Source organism: Pezoporus wallicus, unplaced genomic scaffold, assembly GCF_028554395.1.
Source record: "Pezoporus wallicus isolate ANWC-B61680 ecotype Strahan unplaced genomic scaffold, APGP_CSIRO_Pwel_v1 contig_9758, whole genome shotgun sequence".
NCBI lineage: Eukaryota > Metazoa > Chordata > Aves > Psittaciformes > Psittacidae > Pezoporus > Pezoporus wallicus.
The window spans coordinates 4264-20739 of record NW_026642525.1 but is presented as its reverse complement, the minus strand read 5'-3'; the positions used below and the strand labels follow the sequence as shown (position 1 = coordinate 20739).

Genomic DNA, 16476 nt, shown 5'->3' with positions numbered 1-16476 from the left:
CGCCTATAGCACCAGTTTGGGTTAGGCACTAGTGTTGCAGACAGCAAGGAGCTACAAGCTTGACTTAAAACAGCACCTTACAACCTACCCTTATAGTCCAAGTTCTCTATCAGGATATCCGACACCCTAAACCTGGGGCCAGTTGATCAGAGATTCAAAATAATTACAAATATTCATAGAAACCACTGTCTTGTGCGGATACCAACTGTCACCCTGTTTGTGGTGGGTAGATCCTCCAAACTGTGCCACAGGACATGGCCTTAAATTGAGTTAGTGCTGGGGCTTGGGGTCCCAGTAGTGAGATGGGGGTCCAGCAGTACCTTTGGGTGGAAAGGGTTGTGTGAAGGAGAGGTCTGGGGTGCGGGGCTGCCACTCACAGGACTAGCAGGTGGAGTTGGGGACACATAACTGGTGTGAGAAATTCTTGAATGGCAAACCTGTGCATCTTCTGTGAACACAGAGGGCTGGGGAAGTGGCATGCAGATGTGAAAGACAGGCTGTTGCTAGGGTATATGGACCTCTGGGGGACAGGAGTGGAAGGGAGCTATTATGTGTGAGAAGGGAAGCCCTTTTGAACGTATGTGAATTACTCAGGAAAATGACCTTGTAACTTTCATGTGGCAAATTAACCTCTAAAAACTTGTAGCTTTATTTTATGAGACTGGTTATGGTCAGGGAGGCTGAGGAAGGTAATTCACTGATGTGTTTGTGGTCAGCATGGAAGAGGGTGCCAAAGCTGAGTGGGACTGTTGGGCAGGTCAGGGAGACATAGTAGTCTGTCACCCTCAAAAGCCCAATTCTTTTAGCCTGGCTACTTCTGAACACTCACCTGTGTTTGCAGCGAGGCAGTAGAGGTGCTCCCAGTTTCATCTTTGTGCGCTGCCATTGTGCTGTGGCAGGCAATTCTAGTACTGCTGAGGATACTTTGTAAGAAAGCTGGGAATCCTTGAGTTCATCACCGAAGAAGTCCGTGTTAACGTTGTGTGCTGCGAGTCCAGTCCACTACTGACATGCCAATACTGTGGGGTAGGAGGAACACCCCAGGTTTCTTGTATGTGTTTGCTAAGAGAAGCTAAAAGGTCAGCTACTTGGGATAGTCTATTCTTGCTTAAAGCTCTTCCAGACCATATGCATTTTTCATCAATAATGATGATAAATAATAAAAGAATTATCAATAAAATCTATTAAAAATAATAAGCCCATGCTTATTTAGATACCTATTATACACTGTTGATACTTAATTCTGTCATTGCATACAGCAGCAGTAACATTGCTGTGCTGCTTTGGGCTGGCTGCAAAGGTGTGGTCCAATAGTGGTACAAGTGGCAGTCCTGTCTTCCCGCTCTGCCAGGTATTATTTCCTGTCTGGGGAAGTATGATGAGTGTATTCTATTTGTTGGTCACTAGTAAGCAAGACCATAGGTATGTTTTTTAATTGCAAAGGATTCAGGTAGATCTTTATCTGTAGCTGCAGTAAGAACTTGAGTGCAGCTTAACTGGTGGAAAAGTGGCTTCTGCTGCAAGTATTTGTGCAGAGGTTTAACTTCACTTTGTATATGGATCAAGGCAAATAAGCTCAACTAGCTTATTATTCCCTGTCGAAGGAAAACGTGATTTTTGTTTGTTTGCATAAAGAATTTTCATGGCTCTACACTGGTGCTCTGGGGGGCATTTCTGAAGATGGCTGCCTCCTGCTGGTATTGATCATGCTGTGGTGTTTGGGGAACTTACAGGGCAAAGCATTCCAAGATGGGAGGCTTGTAATGGCGAGGAGCTGGCATTGAATAACAGACTCATATAAACAGCTGAGGTCAAGCAGAACATTTCCGTTTAATTGTGATCTCCAAAATTACTCTGGTCAGTACAACTGCTTAACATATCCACATAAGGCTCAAGATTGTCACTACAGTATAGCATTCACATGAAAACACGTTAAGCAGCATAACATGCTTAGTATTTGACAAAACATCTTCCAAATATCTATATAGAATTACTTCGATAAATATTGTTTCTGGAACAAGATCTAACCCTTACAACATAAAACACAAAACTCTTTTTGTCAGTGGTTAACAGCTGGTTTTAGTGATGTATTTGCCATTAAAACTGTAAGAAGAAATCATTTTCAAGATGAAGTTATGGCTTTATGTACCTATACTTTAAAATGAAGATTCTGCTTCCATGGTTTTGTACATTTAGTTGATGGAGTATCAGATTACACAGTCATAAGATTCTACTTACTATTTAAAGTAAAATGATAAATGTTAAGAAAAAATACCTTTGTTACATCAGTGATGCTTTAACTAAGTGAGTATTAAGACTATTAACCAGGGTTTAAAGTTTTAGGCCCTGATGTTGAAAGCACTTCTGTACATCTCTAATTTTACATGAATGTAGTCTCCCTGACAGCAAAGGGATGACTCTGATGGGTGATGTGAAGTGTGTGCCTAAATGCATGCAGACTGTGAGCCAAAGTACTCAGGAAGGCGCAGATGAGTTACACAGGAAAACATTCTCAGCACATAAATAAAATCTGGCTTTTTAGTATGTATATACACTGAATAGGAATATTTTTAACTGAAAAGATGTGTTTTCTTCTTCTCCCTTAATAGCACATATATTCCCATTTCACTCAGAAAGTGCTTATATATTCTCAGCTAAAGAATTACCTCATCAGCTGCAAATCTAGCATAGACAACAAATCTAAGCCAAGACTGTCTTATTAGCAAGAAATACTAGGGGAAAAGAAGGCTGGCAATCATTTCTATATACCTTGTATGAATAAGAAACCTTCTCACAGAGAAGAACAGACTTTTAAATATTTTCAGTCCCGATATATATATACAATGGTAAAAATTCACATTTTCATGCTTTAGTGAGACACTTTAAAATCCTGCCCCAGGCAGCTCTTGGAGTAGCTGTGTCCAGTTCCTAGCAGCTGCCTCACATCCAGCTCTAGTACCAGAAACTTAAACTCTCAATAGCTGAGCAACCATGGGGAGAGAAAACACAGTTCTAACATATTTGGAAAGGGAAAGAAAGAAAGGAAGAAAGAAAGAAAGAAAAAGAAAGAAAGAAAAAGAAAGAAAGAAAAAAAGAAAAAGAAAGAAAGAAAGAAAAAGAAAGAAAGAAAAAAAAGAAAAAGAAAGAAAGAAAGAGAAAGAAAAAACAAAGTGATGGGTCTTCCTATTTCCATGGGTGCAGCAGCTCTCCCTGTGTCCCAGAAGGCAGTTCATGTTTCCAGTCCCGTTAGACCTGCCTTGTACCATTTTTGATGGCAGGGTCCAAATGCAGCGTCTGCTCCACACAGTCTTCAGTAGTCTAAAAGAAACATACCCATCACATGGCAAGAAAAGAAATAGCCCTTTGGAGCACAGTTGATCCCCTCTGCCCTTGAATGGCAGAACACCTCTCTATTGCACCAGTTTTTCCAATGTACCGGGAAGTATCCCCAATGTTGATGCCTTTCGCAGCTATCTATATACACTTTTCTGACAAATTCAGTGTCTCTGTGGGGAAGGTGACCTGCAGAGGGCTGCCCTTCGCTGTACAGCTGGCGCCGCCACTAGACCCCATTTCATTCACCAGGAAGACGCTCTCGGAGTCCTGACCCTGTGAGGAGTCTGAGGTCTCCGAGCTGCGCAGTGTCCTCACTGAGGTGGTGTCAGACTGACCCAAGCTGGCGCTGGGCCCTGGGAGCAGCACACGGCCCCTGACACTACTTTCACTTAACTCCGGAGGATAGAGCAGCGTTTGCGAGGTGCTGCTGATCTCCCTCAGCTCACGGGAAATGAAGGAAGGTGACTGACTTGACATGGCGGACGAGGTCCTGCGGCCATCCACACAGTTGAAATTGCCCCCTGAGTGCTGCCTTCGAGCCCCTCCAATGCGGCAGAAGAGGCACTTGACCTTCTCAATGGCTTTGCTGAGCACGGTCTTGCGGAGGAGGATGTAGACCCATGGGTCTAAAATGGGGTTCACTGAGGCAATGCGGATGGCCTGCAGGTCAGGGTTCTGCCTCATATCTTTCACTGATTCCGGCTGGTACAACTGGTTCACAAAGACACGGACCTACCCAAGAAGACGGGAAGAGGAAGACATAGTTATACTATTACACCAGGAAACCAAAGTTTACATTTGAAAGCAGAGATCTACATTTGCTATGCAAGCTATGACAAGAGAAGAGACTGGCAAACACAGGCATCTCAGATTGGCAGCTGTGACGCTGTTTCTGGAAACAGCAAAAAAAGATGAATCTACTATAAACTGGTCTTCTTTGTTATACATGGGAAAGGAATAGCTCTTTCTCTTTCATTCCCCTCATAATTAATCCTTGAATCTCCAAATTTTGTATGATGTTTTTAAAAATTCCTTGTTCCTGATACAACTCCAGAGCAAAGATGTAGAGCTGTATCCTGTTCCCTTGGTACACTGTGAGTCTTATGCTACCTGTAAAGAGACAGCTGACTGAGGAGACCTGCATTTTCAGTTCCTCCAGCAAAGGACTAATTGTTTGTTTAGAAACAAACTGAAACACAGATTGTAATTCAAGTACATTAGACTGTGGAAGCAAGTCCAGAGCTGTCGATTCTTAAGTTTAGAAACGCATTTTGCTGGCACTTGTCCTTACTGCAAATTTTTGTACACCCTCAAAGGCTGGCTCCCTGCAGCATGGTTTTGAAAAACAGACATGTGCTAAAAAAAATAAGAAAGAAAGAAAGGTCCCCCAGCTAGGAGATTTTTAATCTTGACCTTTTAATAGGTCCAGATTATGAGGTGACTGTAGCACTGGACTGGAGTGCTCTGCCCTCCTATAGAAGCCAGCATTTTGGTTCTACTTACATAAGCATAAAAACACTGATGAAGTGGTGAAGAATTTAAGATGCTGAAGCTGAATAATGAAGGAAGTATTTAATTAGCAATTTTAGTTTATCATACAAAAATACAAGACTAAAGGACCCTGTTTTCTACATAGAAACGGCTTCTTCATCTTTTCCCTCTGAATCAAAATCTCCAGTAACCTAATGCCTCTCCTGGTTTAGAAGCCACTTTTGTAAATGCTACTGTGAGTAACGCACAGCCCAGTTCTTTGATATCAGTTGTTATCTTTCCGGTGTCACTAAGGATGGAATTGTGGCATCATATGAATTTGTGTTGATCAGTCTCAAATAGCTTTTACTCATTGCAAGCAGCAGTGTCCAATTACAGGAAGGCCTCGAAAAGCTACTGAAAAGAACTGATAATGGAAGATGCTGTTTTCTTCAGATTCCCTAAGGTAAGGCAAAATAAATCCCTTAATTATCTTATCTGATACAGTAAGAATCGAGCAACAAAATGATGATGTTTTTAAAATCTTATCCCTGGCTTCTGAAACGAATCACAACTTGCCTTGCTAGGAAGTTACAGACAAGGAGACAGACAAATATTTAAATAAACAAGGCAAACTAACACAGATCTCTTCAGTCATTTTTTATTGGAAGTTCTGCATGTGAAACCACCCATGTCTGGTGAAGAATTTCACAATTCTGTCTGGACAAATTTTCCTGCAGCAGGCCAGCCATTTGGCTTGTCAGAATTCAGAGACTGAGTATGTTCCAAAGCTATCAATAAAGTATGTTTAAAATAATGTGGAGTGCCTCTTTTGAAGCCCTGTGCATACAGTCTCTCTCAAAATGACTGTCAAATCGATATGACTGCCTCTATTTTGTTTCTAGATGATATTCTCTAGGTTTATGGGTAACAACACCTGCCCATGGAGTTAAAATATGGGAGAATCTTGAATTTATGCAGCACTATAATGATTCGAGTTTTATTCTTGATTCCTAATGATTTCTAACACTGCAGATATCTTTTTGACAACTCATTTATTTACGTTATTTTTCTGTTAAGCCAAATATGTAATTTGAGTGCTTCAAAGAGTATTCTCCTGCTTATTGAATTTATAGGGTTTTCTTTTATGAAGCTTTACCTGCTTTTTTTTCCACTGTTTTATTTATATTCCCTCCACCCGGCATCAATCACCCCATGATTCCATGAGAAAAAGAACAGCCCTCCAGAAGCCGAAATAAGGCCTTCAAATAAGGGTGATGATTTCTTAAAAACGCCCTCAACGAAACTCTCTTCCTCTTTGCTGGAAGGTGGTCTGCCTCGACGACACCTTTCTCGAGGGCACCGCTAGGTGGCACGGGTGTCCTGCGGTCACCGTGTCCCACGGTCACTGTCGCACCGGGCCACCTGGCCCGTGCCCGGGGGCTGCCGCGGCGCATACCGGTCATGCGGGTGGAAGCGGGCAATCCTGGATTAACGCTGGCGAGGGAGATATAAATTCTGCGACTCCATTTGCCAGCCTGTGGCAGTAGAGCCCCTATGACTGACGCTGGGGCTGTAAAGGGGCAACAGTCAGGTGCCCTGAACCTGGAATGCTGAAAAATAAGTTGAGGCTTTGCCTGGCATTGGCTAAAATCTATTCCTGAAATGCTTGACCATTTGAGAGACATTTTTTGCCCCTACGAAATGGTCAGAGGTCAAATGTATAAATATACAAAGGTCAAATATAGAAATACCCCATTCCCCAAGAGATTTAACTTGTGCCATACCAACTCTTCCGAAACACTCCTTTTCTTTTTCTGCACTGAGATTTCCTTATGCAGGGGAATACACCCTGAAAGTATGTAAATGCTGCTCTATGTATTTGACCAGTTATCACCAGACAGGTACATGCCCTGAAAGCCAGGAGTCCAAAGGACAGTGTTGAGGGAGTGGAGGCTTTCTAGCAGCTCGCACAACTGAGCACCGTCATTACCGAGAAGACTAGAGGTGTGACAGGGAGGGGTATTTGCTGATAAATCCATCCAGATCACAGAACCCAAAGGCACACTTTGAAGATAGCTGAAGAAGTACACAGTCCAGCTACGGAGATCTGACTTTTTTTTTTTTTTAAACTTGGAGCTATAGTTACACGTCAGTGATTTAATAGTCGGATTGTTCTTTTGATAAGCGGCATATGAAACTGAGGTACCTATTTCACCTTTCTCTAGCTGGCTTTGCTGAAAGACAAAAATGTCTTTTAAGTGTTCACCCTGTGGCAGAAAAGGACAATTACTAATTGCACAGTGCAGTTTGCATTATGTTATCTCTGTATGCTTTATTTTGATTTGACAGCTATGCAGCACCTACAGGTTAGAGATTTGTAAAATGGACAAATTTAGTGAAAACTTTGGACTATACGAACTGTTTCTACTTCCCGAAAGGTCTTACATATTCTGTTAGAAGCCCCACAAATGTTAAATGCAACTATCAAGACAGACCTATTGCAGGGATTACATATTAATCACAATGAGGTAAAAGTTAATCTGCATTGGAATGCCAGTTTTATTTTATATATATACTGGGGAAACAGCACTTACTAATGTATCATATACAAGAACAGCAAGAGATGTACTGTCTTTGGCCAGAAGCCTTCTGCTGCAGGAGGCAGAATAATAAATGATATTACCTTGCATCTTCTAAGTCAGCACCAAGTGGAATCCACTAGTAATTTAGCTAATCTGATGCTTGAATTTGTGCAATTTGAAATCCTACTTAAAGAAAGAAGCACACTAGAGCAATAAAAATCTCAAAAGAATGAGTTTTATACATTAGCTTTGTATATGTAGGATTCAGGCAACATACCTTAAAAGTACTAGCAGTTTGTTTGCAATTGCATTAAGCGGGACATAGCTCCAAAGTATGCTGAATTTATGCTTAAGTTATAGGTAGTTGTAGGATCAGTCCTGTGAGCTGTTTGCTGCTTTTCCATTTTACTAACTACAGATGCAAATTATGATTTCCAATCCTATGAAGTACTACAAAGTGACTTGTATAGTTACAGTCACGCTGGTAATTGTCTTCATAACTTGCACCTCAAAATCTCCTCACATACTGATAGGATAAACTTAAAAACCATACACTAGTAAGCAGGAACAAGTTTTTCAGCTCTGCAAGCCAATACCTTTTGCTCTTCAAGAGCCTGGTGTCTGCTTGGTGTCTACTCCACTGCTCAAAACTTACATCTTCCACCTTGCTGTTGGCTGCAGACAGTCCCTGATATTTCAAAAGTCAAAACCAATCAAGCCAAAAGAAACACCAAACTTTCAGATCAGTTCAGCATTGATTTAGAAACTCATTATTTCATGCATGTGCCTATTAGCTCTTGAAAGAGTTTGTTTGTTTTTAAATGCCGGATGAAAATTTTCTACTCGATTCCTGACAAAAATCTCTCTTAATATAACTTATTCTCTACTTTTAACTCTACCTAATTCTATCTCACAATATTTTGGAAGATGCATCACCAGTGTGGAGTTCAGGCAAGAGTCAGCACACAACTTACACATTTTCCTTATTTCATTTTTAAACTAGTGTCAAATTTTTCTTCATGTCTTTTGCATTGCTTTCTGCATACTAAGAACACAAAGTTGTAGCAAAAGTTTCATGAATATTTTGCATTCAGCTTTTTTTTCCTTGACATATTTGACCAGCTTGTAAGTTCCATAAAATTCATTCACCATTTTGCATAATCCCCCACAATTTTGTTATAGTACTGGTCACTGTAAAAGTTTGCTGATTTTATGAATAAATCATTAAGACACTCAATAAACCTACTTGTAAACTGAGTGCTGGAGCATCTTGTTAAAAACTGCTACTTTTTGTGACTCAGCTTGCTGTTCTTTAACCACTTTTTAAATCAAGACAAGCCTTTACTTATTATTTCAGGGCTATTTAATATTTTAAGACTTGAATTTTTTTTTGTCAAACCCTAATAAATGTAGTCTGCATGACTGCCTCTATCTGCTGTTTTATTATGTTGTGAAAATGTTCATACTAAAATGTTAAGAGGTTTATGTCTCTCTTAAGTCTTTCAGAAGTTGCTTTGCTTTGACTTAGGTGATGGTTTATTCAGCTGAAATCATCAATTGGAAGTCAGCTCATCAGAAAACTTCAGTTACAAAGCACCCTCTGAGCCTGCTCTGTGTTTCTGAATCATGCCGCTGCCATCACCTCACCCCTTGCCTGCTCTCGATGACTGCCAGGCTGTCCTGTTACACATGAGCCTCTCACTCAGTGACGGCTCCCTAAAAATCCTCCAAGTTGAGAATATGTACCTCTGTGATAAGTGATCTACCTCTGGTAGTGGATCCTTCTAGGGATTTATAGTATAAAAGTGTCACTTTTTTGAGTTTCCCTTTCAATTCTTAACCTCAGACTATATATATGGCTTAATACAGCAGCATACACTGCAGTACATCACAGCACAATACAGCATATATGGCCAAAGCACTTCCGCAGGGGGAGGTAAACAAATTACAAAAGCTGCTAATGAAGAAATTTAACCACACTGGACACTGTGATGATAAGCTTGTATGTGGTTGGCTGGGCATTTTAAAAGAAAGCTTCCTTTTTTTCTTAGTCATCCATCTAAGTGAAATGGCAGACTCTTGCCTCATTTTAGATACAGAAAAGATGCTGGTTTAAAAGGGAAAAGCTGACTTACATGAATGCTGCCGAGGTAACACTGTTCCTTTACAGGTAGTGAAATCAAGGTCTGAAAAAGCTACACAACTTAATCACCTGCACCTTCATGTACCTTCTGCAATACACAATTTTTTCACTAACTACTGTTTAAATAATAAACCCTCTGCCCCACCCCGGTTCATTAAGTGTAACCGTCAACAATCCAGTTCCAGTTCACTTTCTGTTAACCCTTCCTGCTTCAATTTTCTTTTTTTTTTTTTTAATATTCTGCCATGACTGCCTACGTACAAATAGATGTGAATGGTTTCATTTTGTATTTTACACTCAAGAGTTCTCAGCCTTCCTCTAACTGCTTGTCTACACAGTAAATTCTGGCTTTTTTTCCTCAAACTGCTTAAGTCCATCATGTCACAACCCTGTATTTAATTTCCACAACCTATTTTCTGCATTTACCAGCATCTGTTTTGAAAATGTGATATTGTTTCTTTGTCAATTAGCTGTTTTAATACTAATCAAATTAAGTACTCTCAACACACAGTACTGTCAAGAGTTTTGACCACTCCATGACCTGATGCTTCCCAGTGCAGCAAGCTGCAGTTTCTGGAGCTGGACTGCAGGACAGGTTGTGCTCAGCTCTTCCATCTAACACACATGCACCTCCCAGATACCCTGCATGAAGCTCAGTACCTCTAAGCTCCCTTCACATGTCAAGCAATGAACACAAGGCATTTTGCTCGGTCATGCCATGATGGCATGATGTTGGCGCAACGCAAAGCGAGAACAGCAAAGGATGGGACACAGCTTTTTGTGACAGCTGGGGCTGCAGCACAGCCACACTTCAGTAGCTCCGGTTTATGTTAGTAATGTGGCAAAACTGTCCCAACACTTCCGATTACAACTCCTCTGAGGCAGGGGGACAGACTCACTGATGTCTCAAGTCCTGTACATTCACATGTACTTCTCTAAACTTTCTTACCATGGTATACACTATTTGTTTCACATCTCCATCTGGCCAGCTGTATTTCACACAAATCTCCCTACTGACAACAAACCACCTCAAAACAATCCTGCTAAACCACTTTCTGACAACCACTGCTTGGCTCCCTACAGTGTGTTTTGGAAGGTGGTGAACAGGGCAAGCCACCTATTTGTTTTAACATCTCTGAGGCAGAAGAGGAGAGAAGTTCGCCAAGCTTTATTATGGGGGCTGGCAAGAACTGAGCCTCCAGCTGCTGGGTGGTTGTTATTTTATAGTTCCTTGAAATAAGGCAGAGGTACAGAAGTAGAGCCTGCATGTCAATTTAATTACACTAATTGTTCAGCTGTTTCAGAAAAATTAGCAAATGGTTAGTGGTACTGTTGCTTGACATTTCAGCATGATCTCTCGGTTCACATGGACCAGTTTCCTCCAACTCTTATTCAAGTGAGCATTACACTGGCTGATGGTTCCACCAAGTTTCCTCCTCCTACAGCAGGGAGCTGGTGGAGGGATGCCTGTGTGGATTCTACCCCATGGATGGTGGGTGAATCTCTCCCTCAGGACAGGAAGCTCATCTCAAGGTTTGGGTGTGAAGCATTCTGCATGTGCCTGGTGCCAAATGAACAGAGCTGTGTCCTCCTTCCACATATTAAGGACTGCTGTACCCTTCAGCAACAGTGTGCACATTTTAAAAACACAATAAGCATCCAGAAACGCAGGCCAGACCCAAAGCTCACTCACCACGAATTAATTTTGGAAGTGAACTTTAAAGTGCCTCTAGCTCTCAGCAAGATTTTTGCTATTCGGATTCCAGATGAACAGTGGAAAAATTACTGACAACTTTTGGCACTGCATTTTAATCAATTAAAAAAAGCCCAGGACTTGGGATAAGCAAGTTTTTCATGTAAATATGAATCAACACAACTTTCTCTCACCATGCACGTACATGAACAGCCTTTAAGTTATTGTAACAGTTTGCAGTGCCAGCTAAATGAGAGTCTGTCCTACAAGCACAGACTAGGAACAAGAAAGACTCAGTGGTGCGGGTGATGGAAAAGAAGAAGGGTTCCACATTGTTACTCACCACCAGAGGAATGGAGCAGATGACCACCACCAGGGAAGTGGCAATGAGCAGAATAACCATCTGGATCTCTGCTCCGGCCATCCGACGGAAGCTCCGGCGTCTGCGAAAGTCAGATAAACGGCTGGAGGTGGTGTCTGTCCCCAGGGACGTGCGCCGCATGAACTGCCGGTGCATGCGGATGAGGGCCACGCACACCAGGATGTTGCACACCACAGTGACCATGATTAGGAAGGAGCTGAAGCCGGCATACATGTAGGAATATGCCGCATGCGTGGCCTCCTTTGCTCGCCAGTCTATGAAACACCAAGTGTAAGGGTACTGCAAGGTAGACTTGCCAAGCCCCATGCTGGGGAGGGCGCAGAACAGCACGTTGGAGGCATAGATGGCAAAAAGCGTGAGTCCTGCCAGCTTCTTGTCTACATAATGGTTGTAGAAATAGGCATGGTTGATGGCCAGGTACCTTTCTATGGACATGGCACAGATAATGCTGAGGCCAGAGAGTCCAAAGAAGAGAAGGATGAAAGAGCTGTATTCACACAGTGCTGGTCCTCCTGGCCAGCGGTTCTGCAGGTAAGTGGCAATAGTGACTGGACTCACCAGACAGGTCCCTAAGAGGTCAGTGACTGCCAGCCCGCAGACCAGTGTGTAGAACGTGGTCTCCTTCTGCTCCTTCCTGGACTTGCAGAGCACTACGATGGCTATGAGGTTGCCCACCACACCGAAGATGAACATGACAGTGGGGATGGTGGGGGGCTTTCCGCCCTCGGCCCCAGTGGCGGTCCCGTTGGCGGAGCCGTTCGCAGGTGGCATGACAGTAGGGTCAAAGGACATGCTGCGGGGAGTCGTGAAGAGGCTGGAGTGGGCCCGGAACGGCAGAGTAAGGGAGAGGAGGAGTAGTTCAGCGTGAGAACAAAACTTCCAGTGAGGGAAGAAAGAAAAAAAAAAAAGGGGGGGGGGGAAGAAAAAAAGAGGTGTGTTTTCGTTAAAAATGGGGAAAAGAAAGTCCTAAAGAGGAGCCCAAGCGGGCTGCCGTCCGGTAGCGACCGACTGCTGCGGAGGAGCCGGGGCTACGTCTTCCTGCCACTGCTCTGCCCGCGGCGCTCCGCCACCCAGCGCGAAGGGGGATTGGAGTGGTCCGAGGAGGAATAACACGGAGCCGATGGGAGCAGGGCCGGCTCTCAACTTCTCACACCGACGCTGGGGATGGCTCGGCTCGGCTCAGCTCAGCTCTGCGCGGCACTGGGGCGGCCCTGGGGGGGCGGGCGGCGGCTCGAGATGCTCCCGGGAGCGGCGCGGGAAGGTGCCGGAGCGCGGTATCCGCCGCTCATCCCCTCCCGCCGGCCGGCGGTGCGGAGTGAAGAGGAGTGAAGAAGAGCAGAAGGGACCGACGCGGTGAACTGCGGGTTGCGGATGCCGACTGCCTCTCTACAGCGCTCCCGCCGAGTTTCGCCGCGGAGGCGGTGAGGGCAGCTCCCTCCGCGCTCCCCGCCCTCTCGCCCCATTGGCAGCGCTGCGGAGGGCAGGTTGCTCAGGGCCGGGTGCGGGCGTCTCCGCCCGGAGCTGCCTGAAGGGCGGGGTGGCCCCTTTCATGGCGGAGGGTGGTGGTGGTAGTGTGAAGGTTTGGGGGAGAGTGGGGGGGGGGGGGGGGTGTCTGGGGTCTGCGTCTGGGGTCTGCGTCTGGGGTCTGCCTGTGTGCCTGTGTGCCTGTGTGTCTGTGTGTCTGTTTGGGACGGCGGGCGTCGGCAGGCCGGAGGCACCTGCGCGCATGGTGTGGGCTTCGCTTCTGCTCTCCCGCGGCCGGGAGGCCCGTGTGACTCCTCAGCCCTTCCCGCGAGTGGGGTGAGGGCTTCTCGCACCTTCCCTGAAGGGCAGCGCTGCCGGACGGGCGCTTTGAGGAAATATTCCCGCCATATTCCCGACCTGGGCGGGGGGAAGCCCGTGTCGCCTCCCTGTCCCCAGGAGAAGGGGCTGTGACACTGGCTGCCAGCTCGTGAGGGGCAGCTGGGGGAGACGGGGCAGGGCCGCTTGTCAGGAAGACTTGCAGAGAGGCAGCGGTACCCCAGGGCGCGGCACCTGGCAGCGGGTGCTGCTGCTCTCTCATGCCAGCACGACCCGTGCCTCCCGCTGCAGGAGAGATGTCCTGGTGTACTTACGGCCTGTATCTCGCCTCGGTTAGTGATGTTAGTAAACACAGGAAGGGGGTGTGTACGTTCGAGGGAAGTATTTATGTTTGTTTGAAGAACTTGTGCTGTCTTGACTATGGGGCGATTGTATATCAGTTGGAAATAGGGTCACGCTTGCTCGCAAAGCCCGGTGTTCATAGTTCAGTCTCCAGCTGGGGTGGTGGAGTGACCACAGTGATGCTGTGCGATGCTTTGTGGTGGCCTTCATCTGAGTGAAGGTGGTGGGGAGTCCCTAGTCCAGATATGCCTACAAAACCCGTAACAGGTATGCACAATGGTGTTTCTGCTGTAGTTGAAAATACTAGTGACTGTGCTAATGCTGTGGGGCTACAAAGGAAACCTCACACTATCGTACAGGGTTAGACATGCAGGTCCAGCTGTCTACCATTCTTGTACATTAGGTAACACGGGTTGCTGCAAAGAATACAAAGTCTTGTTCCCTGAAGCATGACATTTATATCCCTACAGAAACCTCTGACATAAAGCTGAAATGTATTATAAAAGTCTGATATTTTTTTCAGTCTTGCTATCCTCTCTCCCCTCTTTCTTTAAGCCTATGAAAGTGATGCCTGTGGACTTACTAGCATTCAGCAAAGTCATGACAATATCATGACATCCTGACAACAAAAGTACTGATAGAACAAAGAGCAAGTGTGTACTGTGGAAAAAAGAACATAGTTTCTGTTTTAAATGCTGTATGAACAGACATGACGAGAAAAGCTATTTTTTTTAATTTGATCAGCTTTTTAGTGTTATCTGTTTTGAAAACTAACTTTTAGTCTTAGAAAAAATGGTTTTGAAGCAAGACATAGAGAGGGAAAGGATGGTGGTCTGGTCTGCTCAGAGAAAGTGAACAGAACTTTTCATTAATATTTTGCTAGTATTGACAGCTCTTCGTCTTTTACAAAACCGGAAAATCATTCCATCACAAGCACAAAGCTATGCGTGGAAGTAGAAGTCACTTAGGTTTGCCTGATTGTCAGAAGCAAATTATAAGCACTTCAAAATGCTTTCGTAAGAAAGCAGAGCACAAAGGTTGTGTTTTCTTAATCTTTTAAACAGTGTTCCAGCAGTTGCAGGAGGACTGAACTAGGTACCAAGCAAGCTCTACATTTGGGCGATGTGATTGCATGTGCTTTCGCAATACTCCTTTCCTATGCTGAGACTTTGGTGCTCTGATATTAGAGGCCCTAATTTGGGATTATGTTAACATAGGTGCAGCAGTCATTACTGGTATGGAAGAAGAATCACCTTGCTTCCCTGCAACGGTGCAAAGGTTTTTAATGACTAAGGACAGAGAAAACTATTTGTTTCTTTGTTGCTGCCTTTTTTCCATTTTTTTCCGTGTCTGCAGATCCATACTTACATGGTATTTTGACCATGTCACAACAGTGTGTCTTCAGAAGCCTCAGTCTGTAGCAGAGGGTTCTTAGGTCCTTCTGTGGGTACATATACACATGTGTGTATGTGAAGGAGTGAATGATATTTTACATTCTGTGAGAACTAATGGAAAATGCAGGAAAGCCAGGAAAATCAGTGAAGAAACAACAAAAGTATAGTTTTGAGTGCAAGGACAGTAAGATCAGGTTTGTGAAATAGTGCTAGTTCTATAATTAGAGAATGTGATAGAAATCAGTCACAGAATTGTATGACATGTTGCATGAAAGCTTGCTGTATCTACCCATTGTGTAAATCTTTTAGAGTTATTAGAAAAAATCAGTAACTTCTGTGAGTTTCCCTTTGAAGTAATGGTTCTGAGACCTGTAACTACTAGTTAGGATGAAAAGCATAATTACACAAAAGGCTTAGTCTTCATAGCAAAGAGACTTAAAGTGGAACTGAAAAACTGAAGAAATTCCACTTGCAACACAAGTAGTCATGCTGTCATAGCAGAAATATCACATGTGGTAGCACTGAGTAACCACCAAAGAACTTCTGTTTGTTCAGAAACCACTTAGGTGAGAAGTAAAAATATCTAGAAAAAACACAAATGAAAGATTTGAAGTGCTAATCATGTACAGAAAAAAAACAAAAACCACCAAAAAAACCAACAGTTCTTTTAAAAAATACTAGATTAGAAAGAATGGACGCTGAAAATAATTAAGATAAACTTTTACTTGCCTTGGAGTAAACTTTTTCTGATTTTAATGTTGTTACACTTTTTAGAAGATTAATTCTGAAGTACATGAGTCAGCTACTATAGGTTCATTACTTGAGCTGCGTAACTAACTGTAGTCATATTTTAGCTCGATGAAAGATTTAGATTAAAATACTTGACTTTTTTTTTTTTCTTTTTCCGTGGCATGTCTCAGCTGCCACGTGATATCCCTTACAAACCTCCTTTAGCCAGCTGATGGTTCCAAAACCTTACCTGCATTGCTCAGGGGCAGCTGGAATATAGACAAATAAACTACACAAACGTCTCCCTGCTGTATACAACTGTGATTTTTAACACCAAAATTCCCATGTAGACATGTGAATTGATGGGTATTTTCTGGAGGTGCTTCTGTGAGCTCCACTTCCAGAGGAACTGTGTGTTCAGCAAGCAGTAGGAGTGGATATATGGCCAATTTTGGAAACTTTGGACTACTGTTAACGTACTGCAGGTCTGAAAAACGTTTTGCATGATAAACTCCCGTTATATATCTGAAGTTCAGCAATGTTCTTGACTTAGTCAAGAGTTTGTCAGCCTTTTTTGTTGGTGGGAAAGCTGGCCATAGGAA

At 43.6% G+C, this 16476-nt stretch overlaps 1 protein-coding gene across 1 annotated transcript; it reads right to left on the bottom strand.

Annotated features, from left to right (window-relative positions):
* Positions 1–3162: 3162 nt before the first annotated feature.
* PTGER4 (prostaglandin E receptor 4) lies at positions 3163–12401 on the bottom strand. Its single transcript, XM_057430882.1, has 2 exons — positions 11571–12401; positions 3163–4068 (listed from the first exon to the last, which is right to left on the bottom strand). Exons 1-2 carry the CDS (start codon positions 12399–12401, stop codon positions 3475–3477), a joined length of 1425 nt encoding a protein of 474 aa, XP_057286865.1. The 3' UTR covers positions 3163–3474.
* Positions 12402–16476: the final 4075 nt, after the last annotated feature.

Bases quoted from the DNA above. Each gene is read 5' to 3' on its own strand.
- PTGER4 (XM_057430882.1), bottom strand. From the start codon at position 12,401: ATGTCCTTTGACCCTACTGTCATGCCACCTGCGAACGGCTCCGCCAAC. The intron at 4,069-11,570 runs GTGAGTAACAAT...CTTCTTGGGTAG, and splicing joins TCTGCTCCATTCCTCTGGTG to GTCCGTGTCTTTGTGAACCA.